General features: G+C 41.0%; 3 protein-coding genes across 5 annotated transcripts in view; 2 read left to right on the plus strand and 1 right to left on the minus strand.

Moving 5' to 3' along the window:
* Positions 1-4,235: 4,235 nt before the first annotated feature.
* CHCHD5 (coiled-coil-helix-coiled-coil-helix domain containing 5) lies at positions 4,236-7,856 on the minus strand. 3 transcript variants are annotated; one of them, XM_015815714.1, is made up of 4 exons: positions 7,774-7,856; positions 6,901-7,041; positions 6,560-6,711; positions 4,236-5,513 (listed from the first exon to the last, which is right to left on the minus strand). In XM_015815714.1, coding segments are annotated over exons 1-3 (294 nt in total). In that variant the 5' UTR covers positions 7,776-7,856; the 3' UTR covers positions 4,236-5,513; position 6,560. The 3 variants fall into 3 exon arrangements, with proteins under 3 accessions (XP_015671200.1, XP_015671201.1, XP_015671199.1); XM_015815715.1 differs by having other exon boundaries at positions 4,236-5,516; XM_015815713.1 differs by having other exon boundaries at positions 4,236-5,533.
* Positions 7,857-8,186: 330 nt separating this feature from the next.
* Positions 8,187-13,806, plus strand: LOC114922550 (manganese-transporting ATPase 13A1-like). Its single transcript, XM_029284094.1, has 3 exons — positions 8,187-8,492; positions 12,266-12,355; positions 13,612-13,806. Exons 1-3 carry the CDS (start codon positions 8,187-8,189, stop codon positions 13,804-13,806), a joined length of 591 nt encoding a protein of 196 aa, XP_029139927.1.
* A 1,417-nt stretch (positions 13,807-15,223) lies between these two features.
* Positions 15,224-21,105, plus strand: part of ATP13A1 (ATPase 13A1) — a 29,360-nt gene continuing 23,478 nt past the window's right edge. Inside the window, exons 1-7 of the mRNA XM_029284091.1 lie at positions 15,224-15,296; positions 16,607-16,762; positions 17,416-17,485; positions 18,090-18,196; positions 19,007-19,136; positions 19,540-19,595; positions 20,221-20,347. Of these exons, the coding sequence (XP_029139924.1) occupies positions 15,231-15,296; positions 16,607-16,762; positions 17,416-17,485; positions 18,090-18,196; positions 19,007-19,136; positions 19,540-19,595; positions 20,221-20,347 (712 nt within the window). The 5' untranslated portion in view covers positions 15,224-15,230. The remainder of the gene's footprint in view (positions 15,297-16,606; positions 16,763-17,415; positions 17,486-18,089; positions 18,197-19,006; positions 19,137-19,539; positions 19,596-20,220; positions 20,348-21,105) is intronic.

Here is a 21,105-nt window from a genome sequence, read left to right on the forward strand (position 1 = left end):
TTCAAAATTTCCCAAGCTTCTTGAATTGTTTTCCCCTTGAGGATTCCCATCCACGGAATCCTTTCCAAGCTCCCTGTTTATTGAAATTAGCTCTCTTAAAGTCCAAGACTCTAGTTTGACGGTGTTCTATTGCTTGTGTTTGGATGTTGAATTCCAATACTGTATGATCACTCCCCCCCCCCAAGGTTCCTGTGGCTTCAACACATTCTATTATTTCATCTCGATTAGTGAGAATTAGGTCCAATATGGCTGATCCCCTAGTTCCCTTCTCTACTTTTTGGGAAACAAAGTTGTCTGCTAGGTTTGTCAGGAATCTGATCTTCCACTTAGTGCAGAGTTTGTCTCCCAGTTGATGTCAAGGTAATTAAAGTCCCCCATTACTAATGTGATGTGCTTCCTACATACCTTAGTTAATATCTGGTGAGAATCGAACTGCCAAACTGCAGGCAGCCAGTAGTCAGCAGAAGTAGCCTGCAGTACTGCATTCTAACCACTGCGCCACCATGGCTCATAGCCAGAGAGGAGCACTCCAGAATATCATCTTCACCATTGAAAATGCTCATTTTATTTTTAACAAAGATTGAAAACAAATTGAATTAAATGTGTTTAGAATGGCTGGCTTATGTCTACTACTGAGAAAGAGAAGGAAATCTGCAGACCTACACGGAGGAGAAAATCTGAGGTCCACCACTGACCGCTGTCAGGACATGGTATCTTCTGATAACTTACTCAAGTTTGAGATTCTGGAAGGGTCCAGTGTAGAATATCTAAATAGAATCTGGTGCTGATTGTGCTTATTATTGCTCACAAAATTAGGGCCCATAAACATAAAGAAATCCATGGGCACTTTGTCAAGCCTTTTTCAATTAATTCCCCCACCCACCCACACCCACACCTTTAGAATCAGGACATGCAGGCATCTGAATTCTCACCAAGAACGTATGTTCAGTATGTGTATGTTCACATACTTCACAACCAGTTACATGAACGGGTGTGTGCATTTGCTCCTTTACTATGAGGAGTTCATTCGTTCACTAATGTACAAAGAAGCCATTTTAAAAATGCTGCAAACCTTCAAATGTTTGGCATTGACTCTTTGCACCATCCACCTCCTCCACTCACTCTCTCATAGGTATTGGCTATATAGGACTTTTCTTGGAGGCAAGCCATTGTGTATTGATGTGTGTGCACCTGTGTGTGCATGTGCGGACACAAATGGAATGCAGTTCCCTACACTAGCCTCTCTGTGGATTTTTTAAAAAAGCCTTCCCTCACCAGCAAAGAGGACTTTGACACCAAAGGGCCTTGTGATGATCGATGGACATTCTCAACGGCAAACAAGAAACGGTGTGTAAAATGAGGACATTTTTCTGCATGAGGAATTAAGGCAAAGCTGACAAGTTGCTTGGCAGGAGATGGCAATTCAAGAGTGCAGTGGTTCAAGGCAATATTCCCGTCCTGGTCTGATGTTGTGGGATGGGGGTGGGGAGTTGACCCAGAGGAAGAGGGAGGACATAAAACAAGTCACTCTTCTGCTCTAATGCCTATTAACACCACCGCCCATTTAGAGAAATTCATTAATTAGCTTTCATGTGATTTATGTTCCTCCAGGGAGGAAATGGAGGTGAAGTAAGAGCCTAAGAAACCTGCTCCTTCAGCATGACTGTTTTCCCCAAAAGTTTTTAATGTATTGGAGGCTACTTCCCAGAGGCTGGTAATGGTAAATGGGGATCATATGCCTTTGAAAAGATATGCAGATGATACCACTCTAATGGCAGAAAGTGAAGGGGAACTAAAGAGCCTCTTGATGTGGGTGAAGAAGGAGAGTGCAAAAGTTGGCTTGAAACTCAACATTAAGAAAACCAAGATCATGGCATCCGTCCCTCTCAATTCCTGGCAAATAGATGGGGAAGAAATGGAGGTAGTGACAGATTTTATCTTCCTGGGCTACAAGATCACCACAGATGGGGACTGCAGCCAAGAAATTAAAAGTCGCTTGCTCCTGGGGAGAGAAGCTATGGCAAATCTAGACAACATACTAAAAAGGAGAGCCATCACCCTGCCAACAAAAGTATGTATAGTCAAGGCCATGGTTTTCCCAGTTGCAATGTATGGCTGTGAACGTTGGACCATAAAAAAGGCCGAGCGCAAAAGAATTGAGGCCTTTGAACTATGATGCTGGAGAAGACTCCTACGAGTCCCCTGGACTACAAGGCGATCAAAGTGGTCAGTCCTAAAGGAGATCAACCCTTATTGCTCTTTAGAAAGCCAGATCCTGAAGTTGAAACTCAAGTACTTTGGCCACCTAATGAGAAGGAAGGACTCACTGGAGAATAGCCTAATGCTGGGAAAGATTGAGGGCAATAGAAGAAGGGGACGACAGAGAATGAGGTGACTGGATGGAGTCACTAAAGCAGTAGGCGTGAGCTTAAATGGACTCCAGAAGACAGTAGAGGACAAGAAGGCCTGGAGGAACGTTGTCCATGGGGTCGCGATGGGTCGGACACGACTTCGCAACTAACAACAACAACAAATGCCTTTGAAACCAAGGGAACAGAACAAATGGCTTCCTACTTTTAAGGACCCATCCCACCCTTAAATGCCAAAACTCCCAGCTAGCCAGTTCTTATTTCGCTGGCAGATACTGCATTCTCCACAAATCTGAAGGACTCCAGCTTGGAGGTAGTTGTGTTAATAGACAAGAGTCAATTAATGACTGCCCTGTTTAGTGACTGTTTAAAATTATGACTGAAAAAGGCAATCAGTTAGCAAGAACTACCTATATTTCCTTCCAGGATAAGCCGCATTATATACCGTGTTTCCCCGAAAATAAGACCCAACCGGAAAATAAGCCCTACCATGATTTTTTTAGGATGCTCGTAATATAAACCCCACACCAAAAATAAGTCCCAGTGAAGATCGCCAGCCAGACGAATGCACTTAATACAATATTTCCCTGAAAATAAAAGCTAACCGGAAAATAAGCCCTAGTGCGTCTTTTGGAGCAAAAATTAATATAAGACCCGGTCTTATTTTCGGAGAAACACGGTAGAAGGCAGAAAAGGAATAGGAAATATTAGCCAAAAGCATGAGAATAAAAAAATGAAACTATGTTCAGTTTACATTTAACACCAATTGTACTTCTTCACATCTTTCAACCCTTGCAAATTATCCTTGCTTCCATAAAGCTTCACATAATATGTTCTTAAAATTTCACTCTTTTGGGGGAATTCATTAATTCAATCCAACCACAAATGTCTTGGATTTTCCCTTTTCTCTTCACCTTCTCTTCTCCTCACCTATGTATTTCTTTTGAAATTTGATGGTCATTCATTCTTGGTAAGTGAGATGATCTTGATGAAAATATGCAAGAAGCCTTACCTGGGCAAAAGGGGCTGAAACATCTTTTAAGTCCTCAGAAATGAGATTATCTTTGGAAGCGGCTCAAGCAGGTGCATCCCTAATTCATAGTATATGAAGAAGTATAAGAAAAGAAGGTGGAGGAAGTACAACATACTCAGGTTTTCAAGACTCTGTTAGTCAGCCAAGCTGGATGAAAATAATTTTAGCCTTCCTGTGAAATTAACTTTTGGGCCTGATCAACTTAGTGAGGTTGACGTTGATAATTAATGTTCAGATCCATAGTTCCTACTGCATCCTACAATCTGCTGCAAATCATTCTATCCTTGGCCAATAACATGGCATCAGCTACTTACAAACCTGCATGTACACTCACTCCCCCAACTAGCATAGCTCTAAAGTCACTACACTTTTTATACAATTATCCATGAATAGATCAGCTAAATAAAGGAACATTCATATTTGTCATATTCTCTGTTAAACCATTCACCAAGCATTCTATTTTCATGCATGCTTTTCTTCCATCATCTACTGATCTTAAGCATTCAGCAACCAAACTCCATAAGCAGAAAAGAATATCCAAGCCCATCCCCTTCCTCTTATGCTTTCTCTAAACCAGTGTTTCTCAACCTTGACAATTTTAAGGCATGTGGACTTCAACTCCCAGAATTCCACATCCTCAACTTTTGCAGCAATTATTCTCCCTCTTGCATTTTTTTCTTCCAGTTTTTCTTCTAAAATTTCATTCCATCATACATTTATTTCTATATTCTTTATTAATGTAGCTCCATACACTTCTCTGCAACTCTGTAACATCTCTTCCCTCAGTTGCTCCACTTTCACTCTTGCTTCTTATTTTTTTTCTTCGTTATCCATTTTCTAAGATCTATACTTAATTCTACTAGATAATGGTCTATCTCATATTCAGAATCTCTCAGCACCCTATATCATTCACTAATTATTTCAATCTGCCATCATAAACAATCAAATCAATCATGCTTTTAGCTTTACAATCTCTACTTTTCCATGCCTGCATATGGAATGACAGGCTTAAATCTTTTCTAAGAGGGTACTCATCAAATAGTCACCATGGCCATTCAACATTAGGTCTTCATTTGACTCTTCTCATTCTTGCACATTTATTCATGCCTCCTTACAAATAATTTCCCCTGCCCTATCATGACAATTCAGAATACTGGGTCATTTTTCCCAAAACTCGTATCCCATTGGCTAAGTGATATAAACAATGCATTGACACATATAAGATTCTACAAACATCACTCCAATAATATTCAGAGTTATGAATACAAATCCAGTCAGAAACACTGGATACATAAGACTGACAACCGCTGAACTTCATTAGTGTCATTTTTCTTGTCATTTTTTACAATATAGTCATAAAGAATCAAGAACATTCTGATGTTTGCAGAGTGCCCTCTACTGACCAGAAATGGAATAAAAGTACACTATTCATGTTTCCTCTGAATCAAGTTTGTATCCTAGTGACCAAGTAGTCTTGAACATGTAGTTTTCTTGGTAACAATAAAAAAATAATTTATATGGGTGGACTTTTTTTTCTTCCCAATCTGGTATACAGCTATGGTCATATATAGTGACTCTCCAATTAAGAAATTAAGTCTGACCTTGTTCAAGATTTTTCAAGTCAAAGTTGCCGAGGCGCTGCCCATTAGCTGGGCATAAACAGGATACCCTGAGGCAAGTCTCGCAGTCCATGAGAGAACATCAAAATATTTTCAGAGAAGTTCCATGGCAATTTAGATTCCTTTTTTCTTCTGTTCATTAATCTACCTGGATCATTCTGCTTTGAACCATGGAACATTGCAATTCTGTCTGCAAAATTGGGTCAGAAAAGATTACTCGGGATCTTTGCAATTTACTGTATAGTGCCTGCAAAAGTTCCAAACATAATGGAATAACTACCCCAGACACCTGGGTGTGTAAGTAAAGATGAGATTCCATTGTCATGTCAACACAACTAAATTTCAATGTGCCAAGCTGCGGTATCTTGGATCACTGCAGATAAATGAAGGATGCTGAAGTCTGGGAAGGATATCTTCATGATAGGTGAGAAGCTGCTGCCATTGTTGGTCAAATCTTTAATCGTAATGCCCCTTCAAGAAATAGCAAGGTTTCTGCTGAAGAAATCAAAAGGCTGGATTGTGAAAAAAAGGGAGAGAGAAGAAAATACGCCCAAAATGAAATATTGCCCTTCCAAAATTCATTAGTAAGTTATATCATCCAGGATCCAAAATGAGCATATTTCCAAATGCAAGATAACGACACAAACAATTGTCACAGTATTTCACTCATTTTGCAAACTGGCTTGTAAACAGCTGCTGGTCTAGTCATGAATAAAGTATTATTTTCTAAATTAAGAGTCCACCAAGCTTCACAGTTCAATTAGGGAACTTAAGCCAGCTCACTAATTATCTTCTAGAGAGTATCTTACTTCAGACACCTTATGTGGTCTGAAAAGCTGGGAAAGGTGGGATGAAAGAGGACGATCACCTGCTGGTGGATGGACTCAGTTACAGCAGCAATGACTGCATCATTGGGAGATTTGAAAGAACAGGTTAGGGATCATGGGGAAAAAAATCTATCATTTTGATCACTAGGAGTCAAAAACAACTTGATGGCACATAATTATCAATCAATCAATATAAAGAGTGCAATGTTAATTTTATCAATCTCTTATGAATTTGCCCAGTTAGTGAATGCAATTAAGTTCATCAGCTACTACTTCCCACCCATTATAAGAAATTCACTATAGCAAAAATTTCCATGTTATGTGCAGAATTGAGAATAAGGTGACAATAAACTCCAGCTGATGGAAGTTTAGACAAATAGATGCAGGAGACATTTTATTTGTAAAAATGAATGCCTCTGTCTTTTTGGCCCAACCACCACCTCTCAAGTTTCACAGTGATACAATTTGGTCTTGGGGCAAGAGAACAATAATTGTTCAATTATATTTTTGACTCTTGTGTCCCTTGTAGAGGAACAAGATATTGTTATTGCGTGTGTGACATATATGTCAGTTATTTCAGCTTTTTCTTACCACATTATGTCAAATGGCTGCTACAATGTGGGCAAGACATGCAATAAATGAATTTATATTATTTTATTTACACATACACACATATACCAATGCCTAATGCAAACATTTAGGGGCACCAACCTTATGTATTCAATTTCACTTGGTCAGCACAGAGGAGAAACTTTTGGAGGTGTTCAGAACATTTAATTGAAGAACTCTGATTTATCTTCAGGCACTCCTCGAATGCAGTAAATGGCTCAGCACAATCTTGGCGAATCTTCTGAACAATTGGGCTGTAAAAAAGTCCCATAGATTTATAAATAAGAAAAAAATGGACAAAGAACAAATGCAGGAACCTAGTAAAAGCTACACACAGAAATGCTATGAACTCTACAGGCAGATAATGGAGCAAACCTTCCTCAGTTAATCAAAGCTGACACCCCCACGAAGGCAAAACAGCACTCCAGCCCAAGAGAACTTACTGGGATGATGTACATTTGGCCATATCAAGTTTGAGTTGGTGACAGTCCTGCTGCCAGGAAGAAGGGTTAGCAGCAACACACCGGCCATATTGCTCGGTTTCTTTGTGGCAGTACCGCAAGGTTACTTCCAGAGCTGCCTGCCTGTTGAGAGGGGAGACAAGTTAAAAAATAAATAAATCCTGAGTGTACATCTTGCCTTTCCACCAGAGACAGATAACGATAAAAAGAAATGCAAAAATGTTTTATGTACCTTTGCAGCATTATGAAAAATACACGGAAGTGGCTGTTTCTAACTGATTTAAATACTGTTCAGTAGCTAGCCCAATTTACCCACCAAAAGAGAATACAACTGGTTTCCCCTCCCTTGGGACTTCAAAGCTTGATTTTCCTCCTCCTCTCTCTCTCTCTCTCTCTCTCACACACACACACAGAGGCTATTACACAACCTTGTAACTTGAAGAGTTTCAAAGTTAACAGATGTATTATTGCGTACGTTTTCCTACATCACCGCCCACCATTTACTACCATGGGTTGTCAAGGTCACCAACTGAGACAACTTTAAAAGGAGATCCAACAAAGCTGCTACTTTGTGACGACACTCTATCATCACGTATAAAGTAGCAACTACTGGACATCCGCAACTAAACTGTCGCCGTCTGCCCCTCTCCTGGCTTCCCAAACCGATCAGGTTGGTACCTGCAGGCAACAGGTCACGGGATTATATGAAATAATTAATCTGATCCTGACAGTAAGTATTATAGATTGAAACCTCTGCAGATGCAAGTTAAAGACCGAGGAAGGAAGAAAAAATGGAGTTTTCCCTTAGATCACATAAAGGGCTTTGGAGCAGAGCTTTAAAGATATCACACTCACATGCCACACTCGGCTCCGGAAAACCACACTTCTTTCTTCCTTGTCCCCAACACGCATGCTCCCTGCCCAGCACCGGCTCTCTTCTGCGCATGTTTGAACGAGGCGCGGCGGGGGGTGGTGGAGCTTTAAAATACAGTCATCAGGACACTAGAGAAAACGCCTCACGCTTTCGCGCACGCGTAGTTGGAACGACGCCGTCGCTTCGCGGAGAGAGCCACGTGCATAGCTCATTCATAAAGGGGTGTGAGGGTTGAAGCGTTGGCTCCAGTGGGCGGTGCGAAGGGGCGACGCATGCGTACCTTGACGGCCCAGGCCGGGAGCATGCTCGCTCAACGCGCTTCATTGGCGCCTACCCCGGAAGTGGAAGAAGCGAGACCGAAGCGAGCCGGCGACGGCGGCGGCCGGAAAAAAGGATGGTGGCAACAGCGGGGGCCAGTCCCGGGCCGGGGCCGGGGGACGACTTGGTGCAAGACGTGATTCCGTATCGGAGGCGGTCGCGCCTGTTATGGGGGACGGTGTTGCCCTTTTGCTTACTCTACCCGCTCTGGCTGTGGGTTTGGGGGGCAAGCGCCTCCGCCTGGGCTTGGGGGTCAGCCGCCGGCACCGAGAGCCCTGAAGCTGCGCTTCTTTTCCTCGCCGCCATTGGGGTCGTCCACCTTCTCACGGCCTTAGCCGGCCTGTGGAGCGTCAACGTCCACTGCTTGCTCTACTGCTGTTGGGTCAGTCGCCGGCCGGGGAGGGGAGCGGGGGACCCAAAAGCCACGCGGGAGAGGGGCGGAATGGTGGCGGGTGGGTGAGTGAGCGTATTACCTTTGCATAGGCTGGCATAGCTTTCTCTGCCTGGGGCTTCTAAGATCAGATCAGGGAAAGTGGGGAGAAGCCTCCTGCACACGCTTTACTTTCTTGAAGAAGGTGTAGGTGCTCAGGTGTGTTTCGGGGGTTCCTTGCACAGGAGCTCTGGACTTAACTGATAAGGTGGCCAGACTTTGCACTCCCCTCTTAACGAGTATCAGGAGTGAAACCGAGTCTTAAGTCCAAATACTGTGAAACAGAGAACATCTGTAAAGCTTGGTGGAATCACTGGGATTTTGCTTCTGTATAGAATAAGAATAGAATAATAACTTTATTGTCACTTTGAATGTACACTAATCGGCATACATTAAAATGAAATTTTGTTGCATACAGCTCTCGAAGGGTCACCATCTCCAATATACACTACATAACTATGACAAAAATAAACATACAGAATTATACATGTATGTGCTTCTTACTTGACAAGGCTTTGTTGGGCAAACAAAACAGGCACACTTTGCTGAGGCGTTTGCTTTTCTGAGTCTTGTTTAATCATTGTTAATGTCCTGACTAGTTTTGATGTGTTCAAGTTAAAGTGAATAGGTTTGTTTTTTTGTATTTAAAGGCAGTTTATTCTGCATGCATCAATTGTTTATTTTGGAATCTAGGGAGGTGAACAGAATGCTATAGGTAGGAAGTGGTCATTTGAATTTTAATTAATGTAATCTGGCTTTCGTTGAATTGGAAGTAAATCTAATTGAGATTCTTTTAACTTACTGATATGGATGGGATATTTTAGATTGCCTGTATTCTTTTTTTTAAAAAATAAAGCTTTTTTAATGGTTGTATTTTTTGAAAGAGGTGTTAGTTTTAGTCATGATAGTTTTATTTGACATTTTTCATGTTTTTGTAAACTAGTGTGGCTTTCTCCAGGGAAAATAGGCTTGAGATTTCCCTCCCCCTCCCAACAGTACTAGTTATTTTGGAAAGTTGAGATGGTTTCTTGATTTCCAAATGTGAGCGCTTACTTATCAGAGGAAACAAGTGGTGATCCTATTAAGGTTTTGCACCTGTAAGCAGAACAAAAGAGAAAATATATCTCTGAGCACATCAGTCATTTTTTGTTTGAACTTGATCACCTGAATGAAAATTTCTCATCTCTTTTCCTTTTTAAAATTCTCTTCAATATTTTATTTATCTTTCATGGACGTTGAATATTTCCCACATTTCCATTCTTGGAACACATAATTTCCTCTGGAATAAAGTTGAGTTTCCCAGAGTCCATCAGTATCAGAATATACATTAATATATTTCAGTGCCCAGTTTGGAAATTACAGAATAACTGATCAAAGAGACTTAAAAGTAGATGTTTTTTTCTGTAGCTTTTCTTTAAGTTAATATAAATATAATTGCTGCTTGGATTTTGCTGTGCTAAAGGTTTGTTGCAGTGGTGGTCAGAACAGAAATAATTTGATTGTATCTGCCTCTTTAACAGGAATCATATGATATTATTGTACTTTCCTTGTATGGTTTTCATTTACTCGCTGTCTTTGAAAGAGAAAATGAAAAGTCTGTAATTCATGGGTACATATTCAGTTTGTTTTAAAAAAAAGTCCCAGTTTCAAAATCACAGAGCAAAATCTACCCAGACTGGAAAAGTATTTCCAATTGGAATGGACAATATTGGTTAAAATGAATTGGTAGATTTCAGCAGTAGGACAACAGACCAACTGGAATCAATCTGAATTTACCAAAAAATAACTGTTGGTATTAGGGGCATTTGCCTTTAACAAAGTATGAATAGAATGTAGCTAACAATGACTTTGATCTTAGGATAGGTTGATTCAAAGAAAGATTATGAAACAATAGCTTTCTGCCTCTTATTGTTATTCAGTGGTTTCCTCAATTATTTTCTCAACCGTAACCACCTGCATTGTTTAGAAGGCTTTTAGGCTTTCCAGATAGTACAGTTCTTATTATATGCAGGCCTAATGGAAGAAACCTTCACTAATTCTTGAATGATGATGATCTCGGAAGGGGGAGGACTAAACTGTAACATCTAAATATGTTGCTTTGCACAATTGCCTTCTAGAATTGATACAATGTCATAGTCCATTCATTTCAAGTATTAATCAGTGTTCTGTGTCTGATTATTCCAGAAATGTCAAAGGTGAATTATACATTCTTCCATTAAGTTTAATACAAAATATTAAACCAAGAAGTTCTTTAAAGCACAAAGCAAGAATTAAGACTTTCTTTTCTTTCTTTTTTATCAAACAGTGCATGTGATAAAGTCATAGGCTAATACTTGAAGCTCATTTGTTTAATGCCTCGTGGATATCTTTTGAGGAGTATTTCAGAAATGAAACACAATTGTAGAATCATGGGCTGGCTCAGGAATTCTGGGAGTTGAAGTCCACGAGTCATAAAAGAGCCAAGGTTGCCTACCCCTGGCCCAGGGGATACTGTTTTTGATGAACAAAGGAGGGAAATTAGAGGACTTGTTTGCTAGTGCAGGTAGGTTGCAAGTAGTGTGGTTAATGAATCCCATAAAATGGTTGCATTATTGAAATTTCTACTATTCAAAGTGATATTTGTAGGGTAGTTGGTATGGTAATTGGTTACAGCTTGGCAGAAATAGGCGGAAATAGTGAAAAACTTTGAACAAATTTATATATGTATATTAATGAAATAATACAGTAAAACATACTTTATGGTTAACAAAATTGCAAAGTAGTTATAGAAAGCAAAAATTGTAAAACCCTTATTTTAAATTTTTGCTCTATTGCAGTGGTGGCGAACCTATGGCACGCGTGCCAGAGGCGGCACTCAGAGCCCTCTCTGTGGGCACGCACGCCATGCCCCAGAGATGGGAACCGTCCCTCTTCAACCAGCCACCCGCTACCTGGTCGAGGTCCCACATGGCCGGATGCATCCCAGCACCCATGCGCTCACTGGCCTCTGTGTGCAGGGGCCGATGGTGTCAGGCAGCAGCCGCCCCGGCCCCTGCCTCACCTTTTCCTGTGACAATGGCACCCCCACCCTGCCTCACCTCGCCTCACCCCGCAGAACGAGCCTCCTGCCCACCGCCCCACCTGCCAGAGACCCCCTGGATCTCCCCCAACCCTGCCCGGCCCCCACAGACGTCCCTCCCCATGAGTAACATCGAGGTGATCACACCCACATTGGCCACATCCACCCAATCTGCCATGACCACCACAGCCACACTCACCCAGTGGGCCACGCTCACCTGGCACCCTGCGATAAATATGTGGGTTTTGGGTTGCAGTTTGGGCACTCGGTCTCTAAAAGGTTCGCCATCACTGCTCTATTGTAATGAGCCTCTTTTTTTAAAAAACATGTACTGTTTTCTTCTGACAGCATCTTTTCTCCCTGGTGCACACACAAAGATTAGCAATGTCTAAAACCTCAGGTGCAACTGCTAGCCTCGTATTAACAGAATTGTGTTAAACACAGTCTGTTATCAATTTACAATTGACATTAAATTGAATATTGCATTATTCAGACACACTAATTGCAACCTACCTGTTTCAAGTTTAGATAAAACCAGTACAATTAATGCAAATGTAGCTTAACTCCCAAGTGCATCTGTTTCCTCTCTTTTATGGAGGAAATTCTAAATATTGCTTGATTTGATCCAAATTCTAAAAACTAATTGTTCAAATTATTTGTCGTTCAGGTGCGCAGTCCAAGGAAAGCTACTTTGGCTAAAGTTGTGCCAACTCCAAATAACGGCTCTGCAGAACTGGTACCACTCCACCGAGATCAGGTAAGAAATTAAATAATGGTGTTAAATCGAGGACAGTTCACCTTTCTCATCAATTTGTTATATAGCTCACTTAAGTTTGACAGCTCATTTTGACTTAGTACCGTGGTGGCGAACCTATGGCATGCGTGCCACAGGCGGTACGCGGAGCCGTCTCTGATGGCATACGAGCCATTGCTGGGCCGAGCTGCTCCCTCCTCCTCTCCACGCATGTGCAGCTTTCCGCAGAGCTGCACATGCGCAGCTCTCCGCACATGCGCAGTCTGGGAATAGGCAAGAGGCTATAAAGGGAGCAACTTTCGGCGGAAGCAGGCACGGAAAGCGAGGCAGCAGCCCTATGTGCGTCCCCATGCACGAGTGTGCCCCTGCCCTGCCAGGCAAGCGGAGCCGCGGCATCTTTGTCAGGAGAGTGCAGGCGGGCAGCTGAAGGCACGAGGAGCCCTAATCCCAGCACAGCCCCTCCTCCCCCTTTCGGAAGAGCTGCAGGGCTCAAGAGCCTCCCCCCATTCCCCCCCACCCGCTGAGCAAGATGCCCTCCTGCCCACTGCCCCACCCGCCAGAGCAACATCGAGTTGGCCACGCCCACTATGGCCACACCCATCCAGTCTACCATTTCCACCATAGCCATGCCCACCCAGCATCCGGCGATACATAAGTGGGTTTGGGTTGCAGTTTGGGGACTCAGTCTCTAAAAGGTTCGCCACCACTGACTTAGTACTTCGTGTTGGAAAAAAAATGTGTCACAGAAATGTGGTTCTGATCTCAAACAAGATAGGCATGTGTAATTAATGGCTTGGATCCTGAATTCTCTTTGCAAAGAAAAGAGCTTAGTTTAAGAAAAGGAATACCTTACTTACATTCCTTCCCATCTGCAGCACTTGTCTCAACAAATTACAATTGCAGTACCTACCATACAACTGGAACAATATTCTGGTGGTACCCTGAGTTATAAATGGAAAGGAGGTGAAATTTGACAGAAAATGTATCTCCTCGCTTTTCCAGCAATATTCTCTCGCCAACAGATACAAACATTTGCCTTTAGGAAAATTAAATCCATTGGTTTCTAGCAGTTTAATTCTTTTTAAAGCTGCAAAAATACAGCTGGGTTGTGTCCCTTGCTGTAGTGTTTACGTTTGCCTTGGCCTGTTGCAGCAGGGAAACCAGTTGGCCAGCTTCCTCATGTTGTGTCCCACTTAATGGTAGAAATCTCCAAACTGGCTCCATGTACACAGAAAGTTAATTTGGGGTATCCCTTCTAGGGAGAAGATGGACAGGAGGTTCTTTCCTTTGAATTTCAAAAAATCAAATACTTTTGTGAGTTAAGTGAAAGCAAAAAATTCCTTCCTGTGGCATTTCCTGTGGAGCATCCTCTGCAGTATTATCAGAATGCACGTGGTTACCAGGAAGATAAAGAAATCAAAGCAGCAGAAAAAAAATATGGCACCAACAAGTAAGTAGGACAAAGGTGGGCTACACTATTCATCTGTAATATTTATCATAAACTTCTTAAGATAGGAATATCTGCTCTCGATTACTGAACATATAGCTTAATTAGCCTATAGATATTGACAGCATGTTGGCAATGTAATACCTAGCATTGATTGCCAGATGGATATGGAAGGGAAGTATCTAGTTAATAATTCACAATAGCAAAGAAATAAAATGTTTTATTGTTTCTTACTGCACCTCTTTATTAAGCTGATTTGCTGCCTTTCCACAATTCCATCTATCTACATTAAATTATATGTGTCGAAAGGCTTTTTTATCCCCTAACATTGATTTACAATCCTATCATTTGAAACTTAACTAAGCTGAATACAGACACGTGGCAGCTAAGAGTTTAATTGCTCTCTCTCTCTTGCCAAGATCAATTTTATTCCCATCTTACTCCCATTGCATGCAGTTGTATGAACCCTGAGTCCATTTTTACTTGTTTTCCTGCCTTTTTACATACCCAATAGCCCATCTTTCCATCCTGTATGTCTGCAAGAATTCATGGAAGAAAGTTCTTCACCTCGTTCTTCCATCCCCTTATAACTAGCCACCTTCTCCTACTTAAAGGCCCACTGTGATTAGGCATGTTTTTGTAATTAAAAAAAACAACTATAAGCTCTCTCAAAGGCAGAGATCTGCTTTCCTTAGCCAACTGTAAACACAATTTCTCCCTTTATACCCACTTTCTTGTCTTAAAGGCTAAAGCAAAGCAAAAATAAAAAACTTCAGTTTCCACAGCTATAATCCACAGCTTTCCTAAACCTGGCACTTTCCAAGTGTCCTGAATTACAACTGCTTTTGTTCTTAGCCAGCGTGCAGAATGTTGATACAGACTGAAGAAATGGTAGAATTTTCAGCCAAATGTACATGATTAGATTAGAAAGGGCTGCAGGAACAAATCAGTAATGCAATCATATCATCCAGTAGGAAGAACTCAGAACCTGTCATGAAAACTAAAACAGCAGTTCTTATTTCCTTAATTAGTGTAGTTATTAATTTAATTAGCTATTAATTATTAAGTATTGTTAATTATCCATTAATGGTGGTCTGACAATGATAACTGAGGAGCAGTCCCAGTTAAGTAGTGCCTGAAACTTTAAAGTTCTGTGCTTTGAAGGACATTTGATGAAGCCAGAAGTAAAAATAGAAGAGAGAGAGAAGTGGGTAAGGAAAATGAAATCTTCAGAATCCAAAGCAGAGGTGGAGAATCTGTGACTCTCCTGATAATGTTGTCATATCTCCCAGCATCCCTTAACATTGACCATGCTAGCTGTGAATACTGAAAGTAATATGCAGCAAAACTGAAAGTTTTGCAAATTGAGTGACTCAAGAATTGGTGAGTTGCTAAAATGAATAAGGATTCTGCTTTTCATACAGGGCAGAAATGGTTGTGCCAGAATTCCTGGAACTCTTCAAAGAGAGAGCAACAGCTCCTTTCTTCGTCTTTCAGGTAACAAAAGCTGTATGTCAATGTACAACATCAAGTGTATTTTGTTACTGTTTGGTTTGTTCCTTAAATTGACAAAGCGATAAGATATCCTCAGCGAAGAAACTGGAAAATCAACTGTTCTTTAACCCAATTTGCTTCTTCATTGAGACAGACCATCTTGATTTACTTTTTTGCTACTTATAGTTTATCTGATGAAAAATGGATTATAATTGACATAAAAACTGAATATTCTTTTATTGATCAAGATGCATATAAACTAAATCCTGTAAAACAGTAGATTCCCATAAACGCAAATAGAAATGTAAGTCAATTATTCCTCGTACATGCAATAGAAATTATGAATACTCTAATATATAGTAGTTACATGGGATTTTTTTCAGAGTCTCCAAGTACTCTTAGACTTGCAGCAGTAAGTAAGAAAGTCTCAGCCATATTGGTTGAGAATGCTGGAAGAACTGTTTTATCTCCTATTCCAGAGGGAGGGAGGGAGCCGGAGGACAAGGAGTCCTTCCTTACCCTTATATAATAAATTATGACTAAAGTAATATTCAAATTAATGATTTCTTGATTCTGTTTTTCATTATTGTGATAACCTCATCTTTATTATAGACCCGTGGTGGCGAACCTATGGCACGCGTGCCACAGGTGGCACGCAGAGCCCTCTCTGTGGGCACACATGCCGTCACCCCAGTCCTAGGTCTTCAGCTGGGTTTTATAAAACCTTTTCGCTTTTGGCTTCCACCGCCATGTGCAAAAAAAAAAGGTTCAATCAATTTCAACTTCTCGCGGGGAAAAAAGATCTCACAAAGTTAGAATTGATTGATTGAATTTTTTAGTCCCACCCAGTCTGCCGTTACCACCACAGCCACGCCCACCCAATGGGCCACAGCCACCCAATGGGCCATGGCCACCCGGTACCCGACGATACGATACATAAGTGGGTTTTGGGTTGCAGTTTGGGCACTCGGTCTCTAAAAGGTTCGCCATCAGTGTTATAGACACTAGTGCAAAGATGGGAAACAGGCATCAGTGCACACTCAGCCCCAAAAATATTTTGGGTCATGTACTTCAACCAGTTTTGCAAGAAAAAAAATGCAGTGGGGCATTTCCTGCCCTTTTAAAACAGGAAACTAACAAAGGCAATAGATCTTCCATTCTCTCTCTCTCCTTTTTTTTTTTTTTTAAATGGCTAGGAGCCTGCCCATTTTTTATTACTGCTCTTGCTGAAAAATATTTCATTGTGGCTCCTAGCTTTCATAAAGTTGCCGAACTGTGTGATCCATAAAGTCCTTTGTTTCTGCTTTTCACAGGTATTCTGTGTGGGTCTGTGGTGCCTGGATGAATACTGGTACTATAGTGTCTTCACTCTTTCCATGCTGGTAGCTTTTGAAGCATCCCTTGTCCAGCAGCAAATGAGGAACATGTCTGAGATCCGAAAAATGGGTAACAAACCCTACATGATCCAGGTAAGCAAAGGCAAAAGATGATGAGATTCAAGTAAAACTTGAAGGCTCCAGTGCTGCCTTCTCCCCCTCCTCCTCCTCCTCCTCCCCCCCCCCCCATCCACAGAGATTCTAATCAACTGTTAGCTTCCAGAATACTGGAGGTCTCATTGTTCAAGGTGATGCGAATAACAGTTAGTTGCTGTACTTGTTAAGTGGGCTTGCTAAGAAAGAGGAGCTGTCAGGAAAAGCTGAGTGGTTATGTGGTGATTTCAATAAGACAGGAAGGGTGGCCTGAGCCTTAGAAGCTAAGATAGAAAGGTGCTTAATTATCAAAATCTTTTTCATTTGTCATCCAAATATGTAAATTTTTCTCCCCTTCCAGTATTCCCTGGCTTCTAAGATACCTCTTTCCATTTTTCTTTGCTTTGTAAATTTATTGGTTTCTTCCAGGAAAGCAGTGATTAAATTTTGGATAAATCTGGTAACAGGCTAAATTTATGGAGAAAGTGTATATTCATTCCATCCATTTTCTACTCTTATATTATTTTTTATTAACAAGTACTTTTAGTTAAAAGTACCATGAAAGTTAACATTGGTGGGTATTGGTTCTCCAGAGCTGCTTCAGCCCTGTCCAAGGCTGCAAAGTATTATTTTGCTTTTGTTTTATTTTTCAGGTTTACAGAAACAGGAAGTGGCGGCCAATTTCCAGTGATGAGATAATTCCAGGGGACATTGTTTCAGTTGGTAATAGAGGTCCCTTACTTGTTGCAAATGAAGAACTACCTACCTTTTTCTATGTCAAAGTGGTTTTGGTTTTTATCTGTATTCAGATACTCCTATATATCAGTAAAACTGCCAGGTATTGATTGAGGATTAGAACAGAAAGAAGTCTGTCCAGATCGGTGAGGCTACATTTTCTGACATAAGCTGAATTTAGGTTAATATTGTTATTACGAGGAAAAACATGCTAATAAAAATGATTACTTTTATGACAAAAAAGGGTACTGAAGGTGGGTTTTTTTTCCCCTGGCCATTCCTTGCATAATTTTCCTTGTGGACTTGCAGAAGGCAGCCTAGAAGAGGCAGAATGCATTTGGGCCTCACTGGAGAGACTCAGGAAGAAAGCATAACATACTAGCAAAACAGGATTGATATGCCAGCAATCCTTTTTTGTTGTTAAGTGGGAAAATCATCCTTCATTTGTGCTGTCTAGGCAGGCTGAGCTCAGCTAAGCTGAGGAAAGAAGAACAGCTTGCAAGTCCTTCACAATTCTTAAGAGTAATCTAGATCCTGACTTAGTCCATATTTTCTCCCAACTCCTTTCTGAGCATTCAACTTTTTATTCCAGGCCGTTCTCCCCATGAGAACCTTGTACCGTGCGACATGTTGCTGCTGCGAGGAAGGTGTATTGTAGACGAAGCCATGTTGACTGGAGAGTCGGTCCCTCAAATGAAGGTTTGCCAGTCAATGACTATACCTTGGTCAAGTACTGTTGTCAGAATGCAATATTGTACAAGGTGTTTCCTTGACCTAGAAACAGACAGGATGAAGAGGAAAGAATGAGGTTGGGCAGGCTGCAAGAATCATTGTAAAAGTGAAGCAAGAGAAGGAGAGAGACTAAACAATGATTTTGCATGAGTGTCAACTAAATTAAAGGAAAATTATGAAGGAGTATCTTCTGATATTGGAAGAACCAACTTTGCCTGTTGGTTGATGGGGGGAAATGTTAGGATTGTATTCTTTCAGGCAGAGAGAGGAAGTATTAAAACAAGGATAACTGCTAAACACAATTACATTTAATTAGCTAAATGTAATTGAAATAATTGAGAATGTTGGATGGTAAATGGGATGGTTGTAATACACCGTTGTAATAAATAGGAGAAAATGTGGTGGTATTTTGTTGCTCATTTCTCATTGCAATTGAAATAAGACTAAAACAGCTACTTCTCATCTTATACTTTTAATTATTCATAAAGGGTGGCAAACATTGAGGAAAAATGCACAAAATACACAAAACTGATATATTAGTAAAAATGCTATTATATTAAACATTATTAAATACGAGAACCCCTCATCTGTCTGTATGAATGACTTAGTCTCCCCATCTTGAATCTTTCAGAGAGTATGTAATTTGAGTAAGCCAAAATGTAGATAAAGAGAATTCAGCAAAGATTGGCTGCTTGCATCTCTGCCTATCTAAACAAATCTTGTGAAGTAGCTGTTATTCGCTTATTGTTAATGCTCAAATTCTGTTTTCTCCTATAGGAGCCCATTGAGGATTTGGATCCTGATCGTGTCCTGGATATGCAAGCGGATTCCAGGTTGCATGTCATTTTTGGGGGAACAAAAGTTGTGCAGCATATTCCACCACAAAAAGCCAGTACTGGCCTGAAACGTATGTAGCGACTGAACCAGCATGAACAGAATTGGGAGCAGGGGCAAGGGAAGAGATAGGAGGTGGGGGAATCAGTAAAATATAATTTCCCTTAGAAAAGAAAAGAACCAGAAAAACATTTCCTAGAATATTGTAATCAGATACTGCTGCTCAGATCACTGTTACTTGATTCTGAGAAAGGGTAGTGCAATATATTGATTGAATTTACTGATAAATATAGCTAGTCCAAGCAAGCTCTTTTCTTCAGCTGATAACTTTTCCATTTGATATGTGATAACTTTTTACATTTTTGCAATAGCTGTTGTAATGTTCATGTTTGTTGGAGGGTTCATCCAGATTCCCCATTTATAGAGCTGTTTTATAGAAATATACTACAGAATAATATTCTTTCTCCCCTCTGCAGCTGTTGATAATGGGTGTGTGGCCTATGTTCTGAGGACAGGCTTTAATACTTCTCAGGTAAGTAGGTATAAAACCTCTGTGCTTTTATGTGAAAACAAGTCATGAGTTCATTTTCCCAGCTCAAGAAGCAGAACTTGTAATTCGGAGCTCATAATTCTGTATGATTTAACTTACAAATTGTAAGACGTACATATATCTCCACTACCCAAAGTCCTTTGTAACTAGAACTTCAAGCAAAGTTAAAATTGTGACGAAATGATTGCTGCTTATTTTAAAGAAAGCCAATTGTCTGAGTAAATAGGGTGGAACAGTTTTCAAGTCTTCCATCTTCCTTTTAGCATTTTGTGTTACTTATATTTAATTTGATGCTTTTTTAGTTCCTAAACCTTAACATGGTTTAAGAACCTTAATAAAATGGTTCTTAAACATTAGGGTTAGCTTTTAAAGGATTTGCTGACAGGGTTCTGATAGCCAAAGTATATGTGGCTTTTTTTTTTTTTTGGCATAATACTGCAGGGAAGGAAATTCCATAGTTCCACGAGTTGCGTTTCAATATGTCTAGAGTACTCTAAACTGGGCAGCACTTCTCTGGGGATTTAGATATTAGTCATATTTTTTGTGTGTTGCACTCTATCAGTAATTTCTCTGAAATAATGGACTGATTACTCTTCCTCCCTCTCAGGGGAAGCTCCTACGTACAATCCTCTTCGGGGTGAAACGGGTAACAGCCAACAACTTGGAAACTTTCATCTTCATTCTTTTCCTCCTCGTCTTTGCCATTGCTGCTGCAGCCTATGTATGGATTGAAGGTAAATTTGGGCCTGTCTAATCAAGAAGAGAATATAGCATCAGTAGGAATGGCAAGGGTCTTGACGATCTGCAGAAAGGGATACTCTTATTAGAATGGCTGCCTTATTAAAGGGACAGATGTCTTACTGATTTGATTGCTTTATTTAAGAGATTGGTTGTTCTTTGCTGGATTCCACAGCATTGTAGCACATCCCCGTGCCCAGGAGCAAGGAGGAATTTTAAAAAGAAACAATATCCTTGATACATTTCAAGATTACACCTGCAGGCCTCCATACTCCATGCCAAAAGTCTATTGCAAAAAGGACGGAAGCCTTTGAGATGCCATCTTGAGCTCCCTCAGCCTTTCTCCCCTTTGCGAAAGCTTTTGGCGCAGAGAACAGAAGCCTTAAAGAGTGTGCTCTCACGCTGCTTCAGGCCTCCGTCCTGTTTGCAAAAACTTTTGGCATGGAGAATGGAAGCCTTTGCGGGGTGCAATCTTGTGCTCCTTCAGGCCTCCATCCCCGTTGCCAAAGCTTTTGGCACAGAAAACAGAAGCCTTCAGGGTCACGATCCCTGCAGGTTTCCATTCTCCACACCAAAAGCCTTTTGCAAAGGGGACAGGAGGATGTGTAAAAGGATGGGCGCTTTTCTGCAGATCTTTCAAAGGTGAGTGACCGGTGATGGGATGTGGAGGAGCCGGTAGGCTAGCATAGCAGGGCTAGTGCTGGTTAGGTCCCTGTGGGGGGGAATAGGCAGGGTGTCATGCCTCCGTCCGAGC

This window comes from Protobothrops mucrosquamatus, unplaced genomic scaffold (assembly GCF_001527695.2).
Source record: "Protobothrops mucrosquamatus isolate PMUCROS unplaced genomic scaffold, P.Mucros_1.0 scaffold370, whole genome shotgun sequence".
Classification (NCBI taxonomy): Eukaryota; Metazoa; Chordata; class Lepidosauria; order Squamata; family Viperidae; genus Protobothrops; species Protobothrops mucrosquamatus.